The sequence below is a fragment of the Raphanus sativus genome, chromosome 8, assembly GCF_000801105.2.
Source record: "Raphanus sativus cultivar WK10039 chromosome 8, ASM80110v3, whole genome shotgun sequence".
Lineage (NCBI taxonomy): Eukaryota > Viridiplantae > Streptophyta > Magnoliopsida > Brassicales > Brassicaceae > Raphanus > Raphanus sativus.
The window spans coordinates 3,581,298-3,598,403 of record NC_079518.1 but is presented as its reverse complement, the minus strand read 5'-3'; the positions used below and the strand labels follow the sequence as shown (position 1 = coordinate 3,598,403).

Here is a 17,106-nt window from a genome sequence, read left to right as displayed (position 1 = left end):
ATCCAACGTACAAAATTTGAATTATTTATTATTATAGGCATCCAAGATTAGTGTTTTCATTGAGTTTTCTTGCTTTACAAGGCGAGGGCAAATGTTAAACCAGTGTAAGATTTAGGGTGATTTGTTTGCCTATTACTTTATTAGTGGGACTACATTTTAATTCTGATGCCTCCTGTTGGGTTTACCGACCAAACCGGATGAAGCAATCTCTTGACACCGAACGATCCCAGCCGCTCCACCGTAACACAACCATCTCTCACTCCCTCTGTTCATATTCCACCGCACTCTATGCATGGCCACCATTTTAGGCGGGAACGCTTCCGCTTTAACAGAGCTGCTACTGTTGGTTGCTTCTTTCCTTCTTCCTTCTTCTTCATCGACACCTTCTTTAACGCAGACCAGTGCTCCTCTGTTCTCGTCCTCTTCTATTACGGTGTTCTTTCCTTTCTTAACCTTTGATTTTGAAGATTTGTTGCTAGTTCCCACGGTTTCAGACTCTAAGCCCGGATCCTCATCGTGTGCAAATGCTGTAGAAATGTAAAAAGGTAAAATCGAAGCCAGGACTAAAGATGCTCAGGAGATTTAAAATCTGTAGTATAAGTTTTTTAACTAACCTAGTGGCTGAGCGTCTGAAACAGGAGGAGATGCGTATCTGTTAGGAGATTCGCTCAAGAGACTACGAAGACATCTCTGTTTTTCACCATTCTCACTAACTGGTTTCTTCAAGAAGATCGGTATATTAGGCACTGGACTGTGCACTGTAAAGGTGGAATCGTTCATTGTCAATCGTCCACAGAGGAAATGAGGAGTTCGGTTTCTCGAGTCTTTTTCCACTGCTTTGGTCGTAAGCTGTAAATCCCAACAAGACACAGAAGAAATCTTTTGAAAAAAATACAAAACAGAAGAGGTGAAGTAATAATGCAGTGAAAAATCAATACCTGGAAATGGAAAACGGACCCATCTGCAGTGCAATAAGCTGCCATGCCTGATGAAGTTGAATATCATTCAGTGTCGCCGTTACTTTATTTATTAATATGATTGTGTTAGAAGTGAATTTAAACATAATCCATCAAAGAGCATTTACCAGTGAGCCGGGATACTTGAATACTCCAGATGGGAAAAGACGAACAGTTATAAACGCTCAACCCTTGCTGTTTTGTGTTAGGATAAGGCCTTCCGGTTGATGGAACATCATAGGCGACCTTCACCAAGCTTAGGATTCTTATTGTGCCATCGTCAAAGGACAATAACACACATCTGCAGAAGAAATTTGAAAAAAAACACCAAGTTGGTTTAATCAAGCGACTCTCAAAGACTGTAATCAGCTGAGCATAGAGAAACGATTGGTACTTTGGGTCTTGTAACCAATCGAGGCTGTAAATAAATCTTGGTACAGGGTGCAGATCCCATAAAGGACGGAATGGATCACTACAGAAAGACCATGGGAAGCAAGCACTAAGTTATGGTCTGTAGTAACGCAAAAGAAATTTTAAAACTCAGACATCGAAACTTGAAGTAAAGTGATGTAGCTGATATTTTTGAAGTTTACCGTAAGTCCCAAAACTTCAGACCTCCATGACCAGCAGTAGCTACTACGTTTGAACTTTCCTGATCACTGGAAGTTTCAGAAATTACATTGGTTTTTAACCGAAGCCAGTGACAAAGCCAAATAGCTTCTCCTAACTGAATAAACGCAAAAACAGAAACGAGAATTACTGATGTTATGGGTGTGATTTCATGTTACTGACCTTTCACCAGGAGCCCATGCTACTGCCCTAATAGGAGCTGTATCTGCGCTGAAGAAAAGTAAAGGTCTTGTATCTGCGCAGAAAAAAATTGAAAAGCAAATGTGTAATCAGCACATCACTCTCTATCCACAATGTGAAAACAAACCATCTGACATACAGAAAAACATATCATGTTGTAATACCTTCTGAAGATTTAGTTATAGAAAATTTCCAGAGAGCAACCTAATGCAAGAGATCAAAACAAACAGAGTCAAAGCAGTTCTTAATTCTTGAACACATTTACATTTTACACATGACAGAAAAAAAACATAAAATTGATAGTGAATAATTTAATAATTACCGTGCCATCGTGGCAACCAGCGAGTAAGAAATCAGGATTTCCAGAAGTAGACCATTCAACTGTTAAAGGAATACTGTAGGATAATAGATGAGCACCATAACAGGAGAATAGAGACAGATATTGAGAACGTATCAACAATAAACGCAACAATTAATTATATGTCCAACTCTGAGAACACAAAACTGGCAACTGTTAGACATCTACTGACCTTTGTGTATCACCACACTTCAAGTTTGAACATTTGAAAACAGGAGCCAGTTTCACAAAACGAGGATCAGTCGCATCTTTCTTTGAAGATAAATATACATCTGATATCACACGAGGCATCGGAACATCCCACCTGCATAAAGTTGTTCATCAGTCCGTATGGGACATGCAACCTAGTTAACTATATTCATATAGTAAAGGAAAGACAATATATCGAATGCATTAGGAGGATAAAAGATGAAAGGGAAGTAGGCTGACTTACACTTCCAGAGATCCATTCCCCAGCAAGACAGCTAAATATCCCATTCTATGCTTATCTAGAGAATCATCTGCAGATGGGGGACGCCATTTCATATCCCAGGCAACTTTTCCATTGTGAGCGAGGCATAAGACAACCCTTGGAAGAGCAATATCTTCAGAGATATCCGAGGATGGTTCGCCTGGAACATTACCAACGGCTTCACAATCTTCTGACACCACGGGTTCGCAAGTTTCTTCAGCTCGTTGGTGTTTTTGTCTCTTTCTCCGTACGGGAAGTTTGATATTTTCGTTTTCTGAAGACAACACTTGTCCTGAGCTTTCATTGTTGGTTTTAGCTTTTGTTACTGAAGTTTCTCGCAGAACCCGAAGAGGAGTTCCGGGAACAACTGCCGCCTCATCCGGGTACCGAACAGACAAAGCTTCAACGTATAGAACGTCATCACCAAGCTCAACAGGAAGCTCAGCAGTAGTCTTCTTTCGAGGTCTTCCTTTCGGCTTCTTAGGCTCTGCTGTCTCTATTGGATGCTTTCTGGGCCTGCCTCTCGGCCTTTTAGGTTCTGTGTTGTTATTACTTTCATTGGATGGTTTCTTTGGGGACTTTCCTGTCAGCTTCTGATCCTTCCCATCGTTCTCACGTGTGGCATTTATAACACACCATATCTGAATAATTCCTCTACCTGAAAGTCGAACGCCTATCTTGTGACTGTACGAATCAGGTGGATGAGTAGCCACTGCTAGAAACTGCAATAGTAAAAAACTCAAAACAATGAAAAAGCTAAGATTTTCATTTCTATCAAGCATAAAAAACAGAGGATATAACCTAATCACCTCACATTTTGCTTGAGCATCTGAGTTTTCATGAACTCTGGGACACCACTCCAACGCCCAAACAGAGCCTCCAACATGCATGATAAAATCCTTGCTGCAGAGGTGAATAAATCATTACATAAGAAAATCATGACTACTAAAACCTCGTTGATAATTAAAAAATACAAGAGCAGGTATATAATATACACACAAACAAGCACTGTTAATATGTTGTCTAGCTAATTACCAACTTAGTCCTGGCTAATACCCGCTTAACTCAATCACTCAACTTCATAAGTGACTTCATAATTGTGAACATGAGAAGGGAAAAACCTATGATCATTCCCCATAGTCAAGATTAGATGTATGCCTTCTCAATTCTCAAATTGCAAGTAATGCATGAGTTTTGCTAACTCAAAACCAGTTGGAACATTAATAATCACAGCTAATATAAACCTTTAATTTATTACCTGGGTTGGGAAAATGATGATGATTCATCGTCATCTATCTTAACCTGCGCCGATAATAATACAGAGTCAAAAAAGTAGTGTCGCTTAGGCAAATTAGGAACTTAAAAATTAGATGGAGGGTAAGAAGAATCAGCGTAGGAAAAAAAAACAAATCTTTTAGTGTAAAGATAAAAGACGCACCTTAGGAGCTCGTGCTGAAGAAAACTGAGGCAAAGTTTGACAGTTGATGTCTTTTGGCTCACAGCTATTTCCAGCATCATCATTATAAAATCCAAAACGTTTTGGTTCGTAACTTAAATGCCTCCATTCCCTACAGACGAGGACTAGATTTGTGAGTATTACAATCAGTGAGTACACTCTTCTCGCTGCCACACTGTGTAAACCTTTTCTATTAACAATGCAAAATTCACTATTAAAGAGTGTTAGTAACACAATTGGAGAACTCGAAGACAGATGTTGCAATGGATCTTAAACCACTTAAAAGTATAGCTTTTTGCTCGATACAAGACTAGCCTAAGATCAAACGTTCTATGAATGCTCTTAACTCACCTCAAGAATGTAACTGATGATGAGAGTCTGTTGATATCAGTCTTGTCAATAACATTACCAGCTTCACCGCAGAGATGACTGATCGAGTCCACTGCCTTCAAATGATTCTCAACAGAGTAATCAAACGTTGAGATGCTACATCCTTCTTCACCACTTCCTGAGGGCTCTTCTTCAACCATTGATCCGCTTTTCTTTGTTTTTATTACTGTTTTAAACTCCTCCCTAGAACATAAAGTAGATATTACGAAGCAAGAATTGAAGCTTTAGCACATCGATCGCTGGAGAATTTTCAATTTCGAGAAAGCAGATACAGAGAAGAGCTAGGGTTTAAGAGCTTAGCAACAATGAAATTGCATGTAAAGGAAATTGGATGCAGGAATTTTGAAAATTTCGAAACGAGATCTAGGAACGAAACTTTGACGAACAGAATTTACCGGCGACAGTAACAACGGTTGCGGCAAAGGCTTTTAACTCTCGTCCAGAGTTCGACTCCTCATACTAAAATCGACAGCTTAGTTTATTTATTAGAAAATGGGCTGTTAATGGGCCTTCAGAGAAAGTCTTGGATGGAATGTTCGGTTCTCGAAAAAAGCGGTTTTGGAAAAATGTTACTGAATTGAACCTAACAATATTTGGATTGGTTTGGATCGGAACTCCGGTTATTCAGTTCGGTTCTGAGAATTATTATGCGTTCTTGAAAGAGATCCACATATCTCATCTTTACTCGGTCTAACTACAATTAAAAAGGCATTACCAGGAAGGATGATGATGGATCATTCAAGAGTTATATAGGTCTTGTCCGAAAATGAAGAAATACCCATATTTTACTTGGTCATTCATTAGCTACTAGTCTTTAACATTATGTTACACTCTTTCATTCCACTAAAGTAGACCCATATTCCCTGGTCAGTCTGCAAAGAGTTTCTTTTGTTCTTTCTCCCAGAGTCTTTTTATTAGATAGAAGACTAGAACACTAGCTCACATAAGGCATCAAGACATCCACAAACAAAGACAGCAAGGTGTGAGGAGAGCAGCTATGATTGTCCCCAAGTTCTTCATGGTTTTGATATTGATATTAGCTAAACAGGAAAAGCTCAGCACATGATACTGGTTTTAACATGTAACGTACGGAGATATATATGTGGCATCATCTAGCAAACATTCTGTTATTCAGTTTGTAGATACCTCAAGCGTAGGAGATACTATTTCTCATTGATGGTACAATTACTCCAACATCTGGATATAGCTTTGTACAGTGTGTGAGAGAAACTCACATGTTCCCTGTAATTACAGGTTGGTATAGAACTGCTTGTACTCTTGTATTTGACCGGTACTTGCGTATTCTAATTTTGTACCTTGCTATCCGCTTAGTCATGACGGATACTCTTCTTTTATCAAAAAGGAAGAAGACAGGTATTAGGTAGAAGGGAAGAAATAGATATGTATATCCACCCCCTCATACTTAGGGTGTTATTGGTCTGCTCCTTACTTTCGAGTAATATATTCATGATAGGGATGTTGCACTAGAAGACCAAATGACTCATTTTCTGTATTGACTTACAAAGTCATTATCCAAGTGTGCTAGTTGATTTTGCATATTTGTTGTCTGCTTGCCTTCAACAGCTCAGTCAGTGGTTTTTCTTATTAACCGAGCTCAATATATGTTTTGTAATTTAGGATTTATGAAGAACTTCAAAATTCGAAATCGGGTGGAAGAAGGGGAGCTAATGTCTTAAACAACAGTCTAGATTTCAGTGGGTATACAATGACTTGATCAATAAGTAAACATTGTGATTTGTTCTACTTCTACCAATGATATTATGATAATTTTGGAGTAATATTTGATGAATTAGCCAAATCTGAAGTTTATTTTTAAAACCATTTTCCACTATATATATACACTTTAATGTTATATCTTGGATAATATTTTATAATATGTATGTGTTTGCATTATCAATCACCAAACTTTAAAAACACAAGTTAAAATAATAATTACTTTTTAAGTGTGAATAAAAAAATTAATTCAAAATTATATTCATATTTCGAAAACTTAGCAAACTTCAAACAACAAAATCATCTTAAAGATTTAGGGGAATTTTTAAAAATTTGAGATATTCATCTTATGTTGAATTTTTTTTTGTGAGAGACTAACAATAGTTATACTCTAAGTTTCTGACAAAGAAAAAACAAAAAAAGTAAGAAAGTATGTGCTTTTAAGATTTTGCCACCTCTTTTATACTATGTTCGTGAGCCTGGTAGGGCATATGTTTGAAATAAAATGGTCGTTGGCGTGGTCTTTGATTAAAACAACGCGGGGTTGACTATTGACTCAAGCTATCAGAAATTCGCCACTGGTTGATTCCATTTACCCTCGGACGAAAACTGTTAACGACACATCACCCAAACTGGTCCTATAATATTATCTCCTAAGTTCTTATGAAACTTGTTTAACTTGTGTGGCAAGTAGCAAGAAACAAACTCAATCCATTAAGAGAAGCAAATATCATGAGTTGCTATCACAAATATACTTTCACGATTCTTCTCTCTCTTCTACTCATGCTCATCCTTGATTCGAAAGTCCACACTCTCCCGAGCTCGTGTCAAACCAAATGTGGAAATATAAATATTCCATACCCCTTTGGAATTCAAGAAGGTTGCTATCTTAACGAATGGTACAGAATCAAATGCAGAAACTCTAAGTATCCGTTCCTTTTCAAGATGGGAATGGAAGTTGTGAATATCCCTTTGCCAAACGAAGAATCTGAGTCTCTTGATTCTCTTTCACCCGGGTCATTCGGGACAATTCGTGTCAGAAGCCCGATAGCATCTGTTGGATGTTCCAGAGATGGAAAAGAGTCTGGATCGGCTTTGAACTTGACGGGCAGTCCTTTTTTCTTTGGGAGAGGAAATAGCCTCGTAGCAGCTGGTTGCAACAGCAGGACGTCGTTGACTAACATCGAGCCGAGCATGGTGGGATGCGTGCTGAATTGCACTGCAAGCAAAGATATTTTACCTAGAAAAAGCGTCCTTTTTTTTGACAAAACCGGGTGTTCTAACGATGGTTTGAACTATATTGAGTCTCCAGATTGTCCAACTAACGGAAGGGAAGTTCAAAGAAGATGCGATGGTAACGGATGCTGCAGTGCTAGTCTACCTTACGGTGACGTTTACCAGGTGGTAGGTGTCAGAATAGAGAGCTTTGGTCATGGAAACTCAACAAGCGAAGCAGAATGCAGAGTCGCTTTCTTAACAGATGAAGACTACACGTTCTGGAATGCAACCAAACCAAAAGGATTTTTCGCTCAAGGGTACACTACAGTTACGCTAGGATGGGTCATTCAGACGAAAAATCTTTCCGTCTTGAACTCGTTAAGCTGCAAAAACACAAAAGAGTTCGATAATCTTACAATTGAGACTCAACGCAGAACAAGTTGCGTATGCGAAAATATCACCATTTCTCGGACTAGTTATGCAAGATGTATGTGCCTCCCAGGTTATATTGGCAACCCATACCTCTTGAACAAATGCAAAGGTAAATTGTTCCTCAACTCTTCGATGTTAAATTAGGAAAGTAAATCCTTCATATCTAGAGATTTAGTATAATTAGATTCCAACGATCTTTCATATCCCTTATCCAGATATTAACGAGTGTCTGCCAGCTGGTTCTGTTGTAAGCCGCGGGTTTTGTAGAGAAGGCGACACTTGCGTGAATGTGGTTGGACATTACAAATGCGTGCGCGATAAGACTGTACCAATATTGATAGGTGAGTCAATGGATGTATCGTTGGCTTCTGTTAACACCTAAAGGCTAAAAGCATATAACAAACAAATAGCGACTTAACATACCGTCTTTTTGTGTCCTTTTTAGGAGTAGGTACAGGTTTTGGTAGTTTAATCTTAGTAAGTGGTATCTGGCTGCTGATCAAGTATCTTAAAAAGAGAAGGGTGACTCGGAGGGAAAAAAAGTTCTTCAAACGTAACGGGGGACTATTGTTGCAACAACAATTAAATACAAATAGAGGCAACGTCGAGAAGACAAGAATATTCAGCTCAAGAGAGCTCGAAAAGGCCACAGAAAACTTCAGCCAAAATAGGATACTTGGACAAGGTGGTCAAGGCACTGTGTACAAAGGAATGCTGGTAGATGGTCGAACAGTTGCGGTAAAAAAATCCCAAGTTGTGGATGAAGACAAACTAGAAGAGTTCATCAACGAAATCGTCATACTCTCCCAGGTCAACCATAGACATGTCGTCAAACTCTTGGGATGTTGTCTTGAAACAGAAGTTCCTGTTCTGGTTTACGAGTTTATCCCCAACGGTAACCTTTTCCAGCACATCCATGAAGAATGTGATGACTACACGATGATATGGGGGGTACGTTTGCGCATAGCAGTTGATATCGCAGGAGCTATTTCGTATCTCCACTCTTCTGCGTGTTCTCCTGTTTATCACAGGGATGTCAAATCAACAAACATAATGCTAGACGAGAAGTATCGCGCCAAGGTATCTGACTTCGGTACTTCAAGATCAGTAACGGTAGATCATACGCACTGGACAACCGTCATTTCAGGCACAGTCGGATACGTGGATCCAGAGTACTATAGTTCCAGCCACTATACCGATAAGAGTGATGTTTATAGTTTTGGAGTCATCCTCGTTGAGCTTATTACAGGAGAGAAGCCTGTGATAATCCTTCCCGATTCTCAAGAAATAAGAGGCTTAGCGGATCATTTCAGAGCTACCATGAAAGAGAACAAGTTCTTTGATATCATGGATGCTCGAATAAGAGATGCATGCAAACCAGAACAAGTAATGGCAGTGGCAAACTTAGCGAGGAGATGTTTAAATTCCAAGGGAAAGAAGCGGCCATATATGAAGGAAGTTTTCACCGAGTTAGAGAGGATATCTTCATCTCCAGAGAATGCATTGGTAGAGATTGAAAATGAAGACGGTGATGAGGAAGAGGAAGAAGGAATGAATATGATAGAGATAGCTGATTCATGGACCGTTGGTGTTACCGCTCCAGCCTTCAGTACTGTCGCTTCGCCTTCCTCTGCAGATGTTAAACCATTGTTTCCTCGTCCCACATGGTGAGCAGGTGAGGTGTGAAACATGTAAATCTAAATAAAACTAATGCTTTCAAAGATTTGGTATAATAATATGTTGCAATTTAGATGTTGTGTTTGCGTTTATCTTTTTCTCATTAGACACCTGCTCCTATGTAATGTCCTGAAACTTATGAATCTAAATGAAACTTAAGAGAACGGCCTAATATTTTAAAGAGAAATTACCCAGAATAACTCAAATTATTCTACTAATGACTAGAATAACTCATATAATATTGGAATAACTAGAATAACTCTTGGAACATGGAAGATTACGATTTTGCCATTACTAATAATTAAAACTTAATTAAAAAACAAATAAATTTTAATATTATAAGAATGAAAAAAACGACAAAACACTTTACCTTTTTCGTAGGGTTTCTTCACCAAAGGCGACGAAACGCACTCCTCATCGTCTCCGCCACATCCAGCTCCGACTGTCCCTTCTCCGTCACAACCGATTTTTTCTCTGTCACCTCTACCGTAAACGGCTTCGTCTCCAGCATCCTCCAAGCTAACTCATGTTCGTCTCTGTCCTTGTAGACAAATCTGAAATTGATTTCACCTCTGTCACATTTGCTTTCAATTGAAAATTACTCTAATCTTTGAGTCTTAAACCTATGCTATTCGAGTTTGTTGTTATCATATATTGATTGATTGCATGTTGAAATTTAGAAACCCTAATTCCCAATCTCATTTAACCTTGAGATTGGTTAAAGATTGTATTTGATAATCGGTAGAGATTTAGTAAACTATGTGCTAGCGTTTTCTGTGTGAAGGTTTTATAGACTGTGCTTTCTATATGATCGTAGGTTGCAAAGCTAGGCGGTGAAAAGTGGAAGTCTTTGACAGAAGAAATGAGTTGCTCTGTTCTTTGTTTCTTCCCTAGGTTGCATGGTGATTTGCCTATCGTGATATAACTCGGATTGTATTAAGTGGCTATTTAGGATAAGAAAGTTTATTTGGATAAGGAGACAGAGTATAGCAAGTCACTGGAAAACAACAATGCTGATGAAGAACTATGTGTATCATTATTAATTTTTTTGTCTTTCTTTTTTTTCACTCTAACATGGAATTTTGAATCCTAATATGATATGGTGACTTTGTCAGGAAGAAGATGAGGAGAAGCAATCTGATAAGTCTAATGAGGCTGAGGAGAATGAAGATGTGAAAGAAAAACCTGATGAGGCTACTTTCTTTTGGTCTGATCTCATTCAAATGGATTTAACTGTATATTGTGATGGTGCATTGTAAATTTTAAGCCTTTATTTTGGTGAAATCAGTTATTGTATTCTACTTGTTGAATCAAATTGATGATATTTTATTTACATGGATACGTAAGTATAAGAAAATGAGTAAGAGACAAATAGAAGATAGCATCTGTTTTCCAACGTAAAGTGATAGGATTAAGATCAATCAAGCCAGTGTTGCACTGGCTACCTTATAATTCATGTGTTTGTTTTTACTTCGTTGTCTTCCTGCAAGGTGGTAATGGCTTGCCACAAAATCTATTTTGTCTTGTCAGTTCCAACTCGTGTTCATGCTCAAAAAAACCATTTTTTCTTTCAAATTTCTATTTTCCGCAGACGAGAATTATGTGATCCATGTTTTTCCAAGCAATAAGGATTGCAACGAGTGATTAAACAACCATGAAAATGACAACTTGAAAAGGAAGAAAAGAGATGACGACAACTGAATTTTTTACTTAATTCTGAGTTTAACTGGCCTGAAAATATATCAGATTCGAAATTATTGTAAACCCGGTTGAAATTGGAATTGGTTTACATAAACCCAGATTTTCGTCAATAAATCTGCCACAACAAAAATTTAAAAGTCTGTCACTTCATAAACAAAAAGTCTGCCAACAATTTTAAGTCGGTTATATAAATCTGCCGTAAAAAAATAAGTCGAACATAAGTAAATAAATCGGTCCATAAGAAAATAAGTTGACCACATAAATCTGCCATTTATAACAAATCGGCTACATCATTCGACAGATTTATGCTTAAAAATCTATTTTCTAAACAAATCAAACAATTAAGTCTACCGTGTAAACAAATCTGACGTTTTTAAAAAAATCTGACACCACTGTAACAATAGATTTATTTTTCTACACAGATTTTATAAATAGATTTATTACTCGACAGATTTATTTTTTTGAAAATAAGTCTGTCGTCGATCAAATAACAAGGATATTTTGGTAATATTTTTTTTTTGTTATAACTGTGCACAAGGGTAATTTTGACCAGAAAAATATTTTAATAATTTTAAAAAATTATGAGTCATTCTAGTAATAATACAATAAATTTGTGTCATTCTAGTAAACTTCCTTTAAAATATCTAAATGAGATTTATGAATCTGCTTCTAAAAATCTAAAACTCAAACAAACCTAAAAAGGTAAACGAACGGGTACCGAAGAGCTAGCAAACGAGTATCGGATACCAAAACGTCCATCCTACGCAGAATTATCTAATAATTAATACAAATTCAACAAAGAAGTTAACCTCATTTATAAGTCAATGATAAGCATATTGGGGTATTATAATGTTCTTAGACTTCTTCAAAACTTCAATTCGTTTATAGAGCCCCGATCCGAAACGTTTTACAAAAAAATTATCCAAATGGGATTTAGAGTTTGTTACTTTGGAGTCTGGGAACCGAACTGAAATTTAAATTAGAATCTGAAAATATCTGAAACTATCTAAATATGTTAATTTTTTATATATTGTAAGATAATTTAGATGTTTTAAAGAATTTTAAAATTTTTGTAGTTTGTTTTATTTGTTATTTTGAATATTTTTAGTTAGTTTAGGTAGCAATTAGTTTTTTAAAAAATTCAATAGTTTATGTATATTGATTATTTTTTGTCAACTTTTTAGTTAAAAAAAAATATTTTCCGGCGATTTCATATTTAGGTTATAAATCGATTCGGACCGAATTCAGAAGGAACCAAACCGAATCTGATCCGGTAATTAGTAAATCTAAATGAAACTTATGTGTATAATACTAAAAATTTCAGAAAACCGAATTACCCGAACCGAATCCGATTCTCGTGGTTTTTTTTATCACCAAAATATGCTAATAAAATAATTTTGGTCAAACTCAAAGGAAGATGGAGAAAAGACATGACTTTAAAACAAATCAAAGAAGCGACACTCGTGCTTAACTAATTGGTTTAAAGAGTTTTATTAAGTAGATGGAGTAGAGATAATGTACTTTTGAAAGGGAAATGAAATTTAAAATTATATGGTTGTTTGCGTTTTTATTTTAACTAGAACAACGGGTTGACTACATGACCTTGAGCCATCAGAAACACGCCACTAGTTGATTTTTTCTCGGGCGAAAACTGTTTCCGACAACAGCTCCAGACTTGAGTTCAAGTTCTTATGAAACTCGAGATATTTGATATTGCTTTGTAGCTTATGTCGCAAGTAAACGGAACATTCTCCGGTTAGTCGACTTGCTTGCATAGAAAGGCACAACTCCTGTCTAGTAGTAAGAGACGCAACATCATGAGGTGCTACAATAATTACTCCATGATAGTTCTTCTCTCTCTGCTACTAATTACGCTCTTCCTTGCTTCAAAAGTTGTCACTCTTTCGACCTCATGTCAAACCGAATCATGTGGAAATATAAAGATCCCGTACCCCTTTGGAATTCAAGAAGGTTGCTATCTCGACGAGTGGTACAAAATCGAATGCAAAAACGCAACTTTCCCGTTCCTTTTCAAAACGGACATGGAAGTTGTGAATATATCTTTGCCAGGTGAGGGGGAGATTTTTTTATAGTTCCACGTCTTTCGGGTCAATTCGTCTCAAAATCCCGATAACATCCGTTGGATGTTCCGGAGAAGGAAACGAGTCTGGCTCCGTTTTGAGTTTGAAGGACAGCCCTTTTTTCTTGGGGACAGGAAACAGCCTCGTCGCTGTTGGTTGCAACAGCAAGGCGTCGTTGACTTACATGGAGCCCATCATGGTGGGATGCGAGTTGAATTGCACTGCACTTGGAAGCAAAGATGTGACGTCTTCTAGGGAAAGCATCCCTTATTTCGACAAAACCGGGTGCACAACCAACGCGCTGCCTTATACTTACACTCCTGTCTGTACAAGGAACAAAGGGGAAGAAGAAAGAAGCTGCGATGGTAACGGATCTGCTGCCGTGCTAGTCTGCCGAATGATCTTGAAGCTCAACAGGTGATCGGCGTCAGCTTAGAGACCTCTGATCACGGAAACTCGACAAATTGTAGAGTTGCTTTCTTAACAGATGAAGTGTACACTTTATCTAATGTAACCGAACCACAAAGCTTTTTCGCCAAAGGGTATGCTACAGTTAGGATAGGATGGGTCACTCAGACGAATAATCTTTCCTTCATAAACTCCTTAAGCTGCAAAAACACAAGAGAGTACGAAAATGATACATATAGTATTCAGCGCAGAACAAGTTGCATATGCAACAACATCACCGTTTCTGGGACCAATTATGCAAATTGTGGATGCAACCGAGGTTATACAGGCAACCCATACCTCTTTAATGGATGCGAAGGTTAATCAATTTTGTTTATAACTTTCTCTCTTTTTTATATGTGTAAACGTCTCTTTTAGGATTACAACTCTTCCATGTCAGTCATTTACGATTTAATAATCTTTCGTGTCTAACATCCATTATTCAGATATTGATGAGTGCATACTAGAGAAACCTTGCGACTATTGCGAGAATGTGCCTGGAACTTTTAATTGCAGTTATAGAAAGACTTGGGCAATTGTTACAGGTAAGTCAGTGACTGTATCTTCGGATTCAGTTAACATCGTGAAGATAATATCCCAAATTTGAACAGGTGTAACATACCTTCTTTTGTGCGTTTTTCAGGAGTAGGCTCAGGCTTTGCCCTCTTAGTCTTAGTAGGTGGAATGTGGTTATTGAGAAAATGCCTTAAAAAGAGAAGGATGACTCGGAGGAAAAGAAAGTTCTTCAAACGTAACGGGGGACTATTGTTGCAACAACAATTAAATACAAATAGAGGCAACGTCGAGAAGACAAGAATATTCACTTCGAGAGAGCTTGAAAAAGCCACAGAAAACTTCAGCCAAAACAGGATACTTGGACAAGGTGGTCAAGGCACTGTGTACAAGGGAATGCTCGTTGATGGTAAAACCGTGGCTGTCAAGAAATCAAAAGTTGTGGATGAAGACAAAGTAGAGGAGTTCATCAACGAAGTCGTCATTCTCTCACAGGTCAACCATAGACACGTCGTCAAGCTTTTGGGATGCTGCCTTGAGACAGAAGTTCCTGTTCTGATTTATGAGTTTATCCCCAATGGCAACCTTTTCCAGCAAATCCATGAAGAATCTGATGATTACACAATGATATGGGGCGTACGTCTACGCATTGCTGTGGATATCGCAGGAGCTCTTTCGTATCTGCACTCTGCTGCTTGTTCTCCAATTTATCACAGAGATATTAAGTCAACAAACATATTACTAGACGAGAAGTATCGGGCCAAGGTGTCTGATTTTGGTACTTCAAGATCAGTCACCGTAGATCATACTCACTGGACAACCGTCATTTCAGGCACAGTCGGATACGTGGACCCAGAGTACTATGGTTCCAGCCAGTATACCGAAAAGAGTGATGTTTATAGTTTTGGAGTCGTCCTCGTTGAGCTTATTACAGGAGAGAAGCCTATAATAACCCTTTCGGGTTCTCAAGAAATAAGAGGCTTAGCGGATCATTTCAGAGCTGCCATGAAAGAGAACAGATTCTTTGATATCATGGATGCTCGAATAAGAGATGCATGCAAACCAGAACAAGTAATGGCAGTGGCAAATCTAGCAAGAAGATGTTTGAATTCCAAGGGAAAGAAGCGGCCATATATGACGGAAGTGTTCACTGAGTTAGAGAGGATATCTTCATCTCCAGAGAATGCATTGGTAGATATTGAAAATGATGATGGTGATGATGCAGAGGAAGAAGGAATGAATATGATTGAGATAGCTGATTCATGGACCGTTGGTGTTACTGCTCCAGCCTTCAGTACTGTTTCTTCGCCTTCCTATGCAGATGTTAAACCATTGTTTCCTCGTCCCACATGGTGAGGTGTGAAAAAAGAAAGGTAATTCTGAATAAAATTGATGCTACTCTCAAAGATTTGATATATGTGGTAATGTAGATGTTGTTGTGTTGTGTTTGTGTTTGTCTTCTTCTCCTTAAACACCTGTTTCTGTGTAATATTTACATTCTAGTGTTTGCAAGGCTACAAACTCGTACGTAGACCATCATTAACCCCAGTCTCTTAACTGGGATTCTTAGTTTCGGTTCAGAGATGATTCTCAGTTTTTTGTAGATTTTAACTACGAAAAATTAAAACCGTCTTTTAAATATGAAATACAAGAACCGTTTCTTAATCAAAAAGTAAAAAAAAAATAAATATCAAATCATAAGTTAAAAACCCCGGAATTAATCATGTCCTAAAAGACTTATCATCAAACTCTTATCATTTTCTCATAACTGCAACTTTCAGGCTTTTCCACTTTATGATCCTCCACAAGTTTTAATCTACACGAATCCGTATTTCCTATTCCTAAGATCTAGGCCATAAAGTGTACACGCTTTTCTTGGCCATAAAGATTATCAGGTTACAGCAATCTTAAGCAGTCTGATTTTCTTGCAGATTGTATCCACTTTCCTACTTTCTGTGTGTGTTCAAAAGAATATATGCATATACGAAAGCCGACTTGAGGCGTGCATGCAATTAAGGTCGACCAAAACTCATCATATCATATGAAAGTATGGCCTCAAGAGAGGCTAATGATTAAGGAAAATTAGAGGAACCACTCACTAATCATACTACAGTAGTCACCAAAAAACTATAGTAGCCAAGAACACAAACTTAACAAAACGGTTTCTTTGTTTTATTAACTCTTTCTTTGCTTTCTTCTCTTACAATAGATCTCTCTTACTTTCGATCTCTATATATAGGTCTTATCTTTTCCTATTACAAGTATATCTAGGAACTCTTATCTTTATCCTAAACATATAAGTTATTCTACTTATCTTTAATGAATAACTTAAGCTCCAAGTTATTGAAGCTTATCCAACATTCAACCCCTTAAGCTTCAAGCTCTTTGTGAATGTTTCTTGTACTCCAATCTTCTTCTTCATGTCACTGAACTTTGTCCTTGCCAATGCCTTTGTCAAGATGTCTGCACATTGATCTTCACTTCGTACAAACTCCACTTCAATTTGTTCCTTTTCTACGCACTCACGGATGAAATGGAACCTCTTTTGTATATGATTACTCCTCCGGTGAAATACTGGATTCTTAGCCAATGATATAGCAGACTTGTTGTCCACATAGATCGTCGTTCTTCCTTGTTCTTTACCTGTAATCTCACTCAGAAGATCTTGAAGCCAGATGGCTTGTTTCGCAGCTTCTGTAGCTGCCATATACTCAGCTTCGCATGAAGACAGAGCCACCGTTTGCTGCTTTTGAGAACACCACGTTATAGGCGTGCCTCCAAAGAAGAACATGTGACCCGAAGTGCTTCTCCCGTCCTCTGGATCTGAGTTGTGACTACTGTCATTAAAGCCAACTAGTTTCTGCGTTCCTCCTTTCTTGAAC

The 17,106-nt window shown here is 37.8% G+C and overlaps 3 protein-coding genes and 1 long non-coding RNA gene across 5 annotated transcripts; 3 read left to right on the top strand and 1 right to left on the bottom strand.

The window, feature by feature from the left end:
* Positions 1-3: 3 nt before the first annotated feature.
* On the bottom strand, positions 4-4,858 carry LOC108818975 (uncharacterized). Of its 2 annotated transcripts, XM_018591942.2 has the most exons (16): positions 4,817-4,858; positions 4,383-4,604; positions 4,014-4,143; positions 3,834-3,877; positions 3,385-3,478; positions 2,558-3,297; positions 2,297-2,428; positions 2,089-2,161; positions 1,931-1,970; positions 1,749-1,821; positions 1,550-1,615; positions 1,351-1,428; positions 1,085-1,257; positions 939-985; positions 615-849; positions 4-527 (listed from the first exon to the last, which is right to left on the bottom strand). In XM_018591942.2, exons 2-16 carry the CDS (start codon positions 4,559-4,561, stop codon positions 157-159), a joined length of 2,475 nt encoding a protein of 824 aa, XP_018447444.1. In that variant the 5' UTR covers positions 4,562-4,604; positions 4,817-4,858; the 3' UTR covers positions 4-156. The 2 variants fall into 2 exon arrangements, with proteins under 2 accessions (XP_018447444.1, XP_018447446.1); XM_018591944.2 differs by lacking the exons at positions 4,383-4,604; positions 4,817-4,858 and having other exon boundaries at positions 3,390-3,478.
* A 2,029-nt stretch (positions 4,859-6,887) lies between these two features.
* Positions 6,888-9,476, top strand: LOC108821272 (putative wall-associated receptor kinase-like 11). Its single transcript, XM_018594320.1, has 3 exons — positions 6,888-7,914; positions 8,021-8,146; positions 8,251-9,476. Exons 1-3 carry the CDS (start codon positions 6,888-6,890, stop codon positions 9,474-9,476), a joined length of 2,379 nt encoding a protein of 792 aa, XP_018449822.1.
* A 353-nt stretch (positions 9,477-9,829) lies between these two features.
* Positions 9,830-10,821, top strand: LOC130498316 (uncharacterized). The gene is made up of 3 exons (XR_008937212.1): positions 9,830-10,010; positions 10,300-10,512; positions 10,598-10,821. It is a non-coding gene; the product is annotated as an uncharacterized LOC130498316 (long non-coding RNA).
* A 2,179-nt stretch (positions 10,822-13,000) lies between these two features.
* LOC108821138 (putative wall-associated receptor kinase-like 11) lies at positions 13,001-15,628 on the top strand. Its single transcript, XM_018594189.1, is given in 5 exon segments — positions 13,001-13,267; positions 13,269-13,637; positions 13,640-14,030; positions 14,158-14,256; positions 14,355-15,628. Coding segments are annotated over 5 exon segments (2,352 nt in total). The 3' UTR covers positions 15,581-15,628.
* Positions 15,629-17,106: the final 1,478 nt, after the last annotated feature.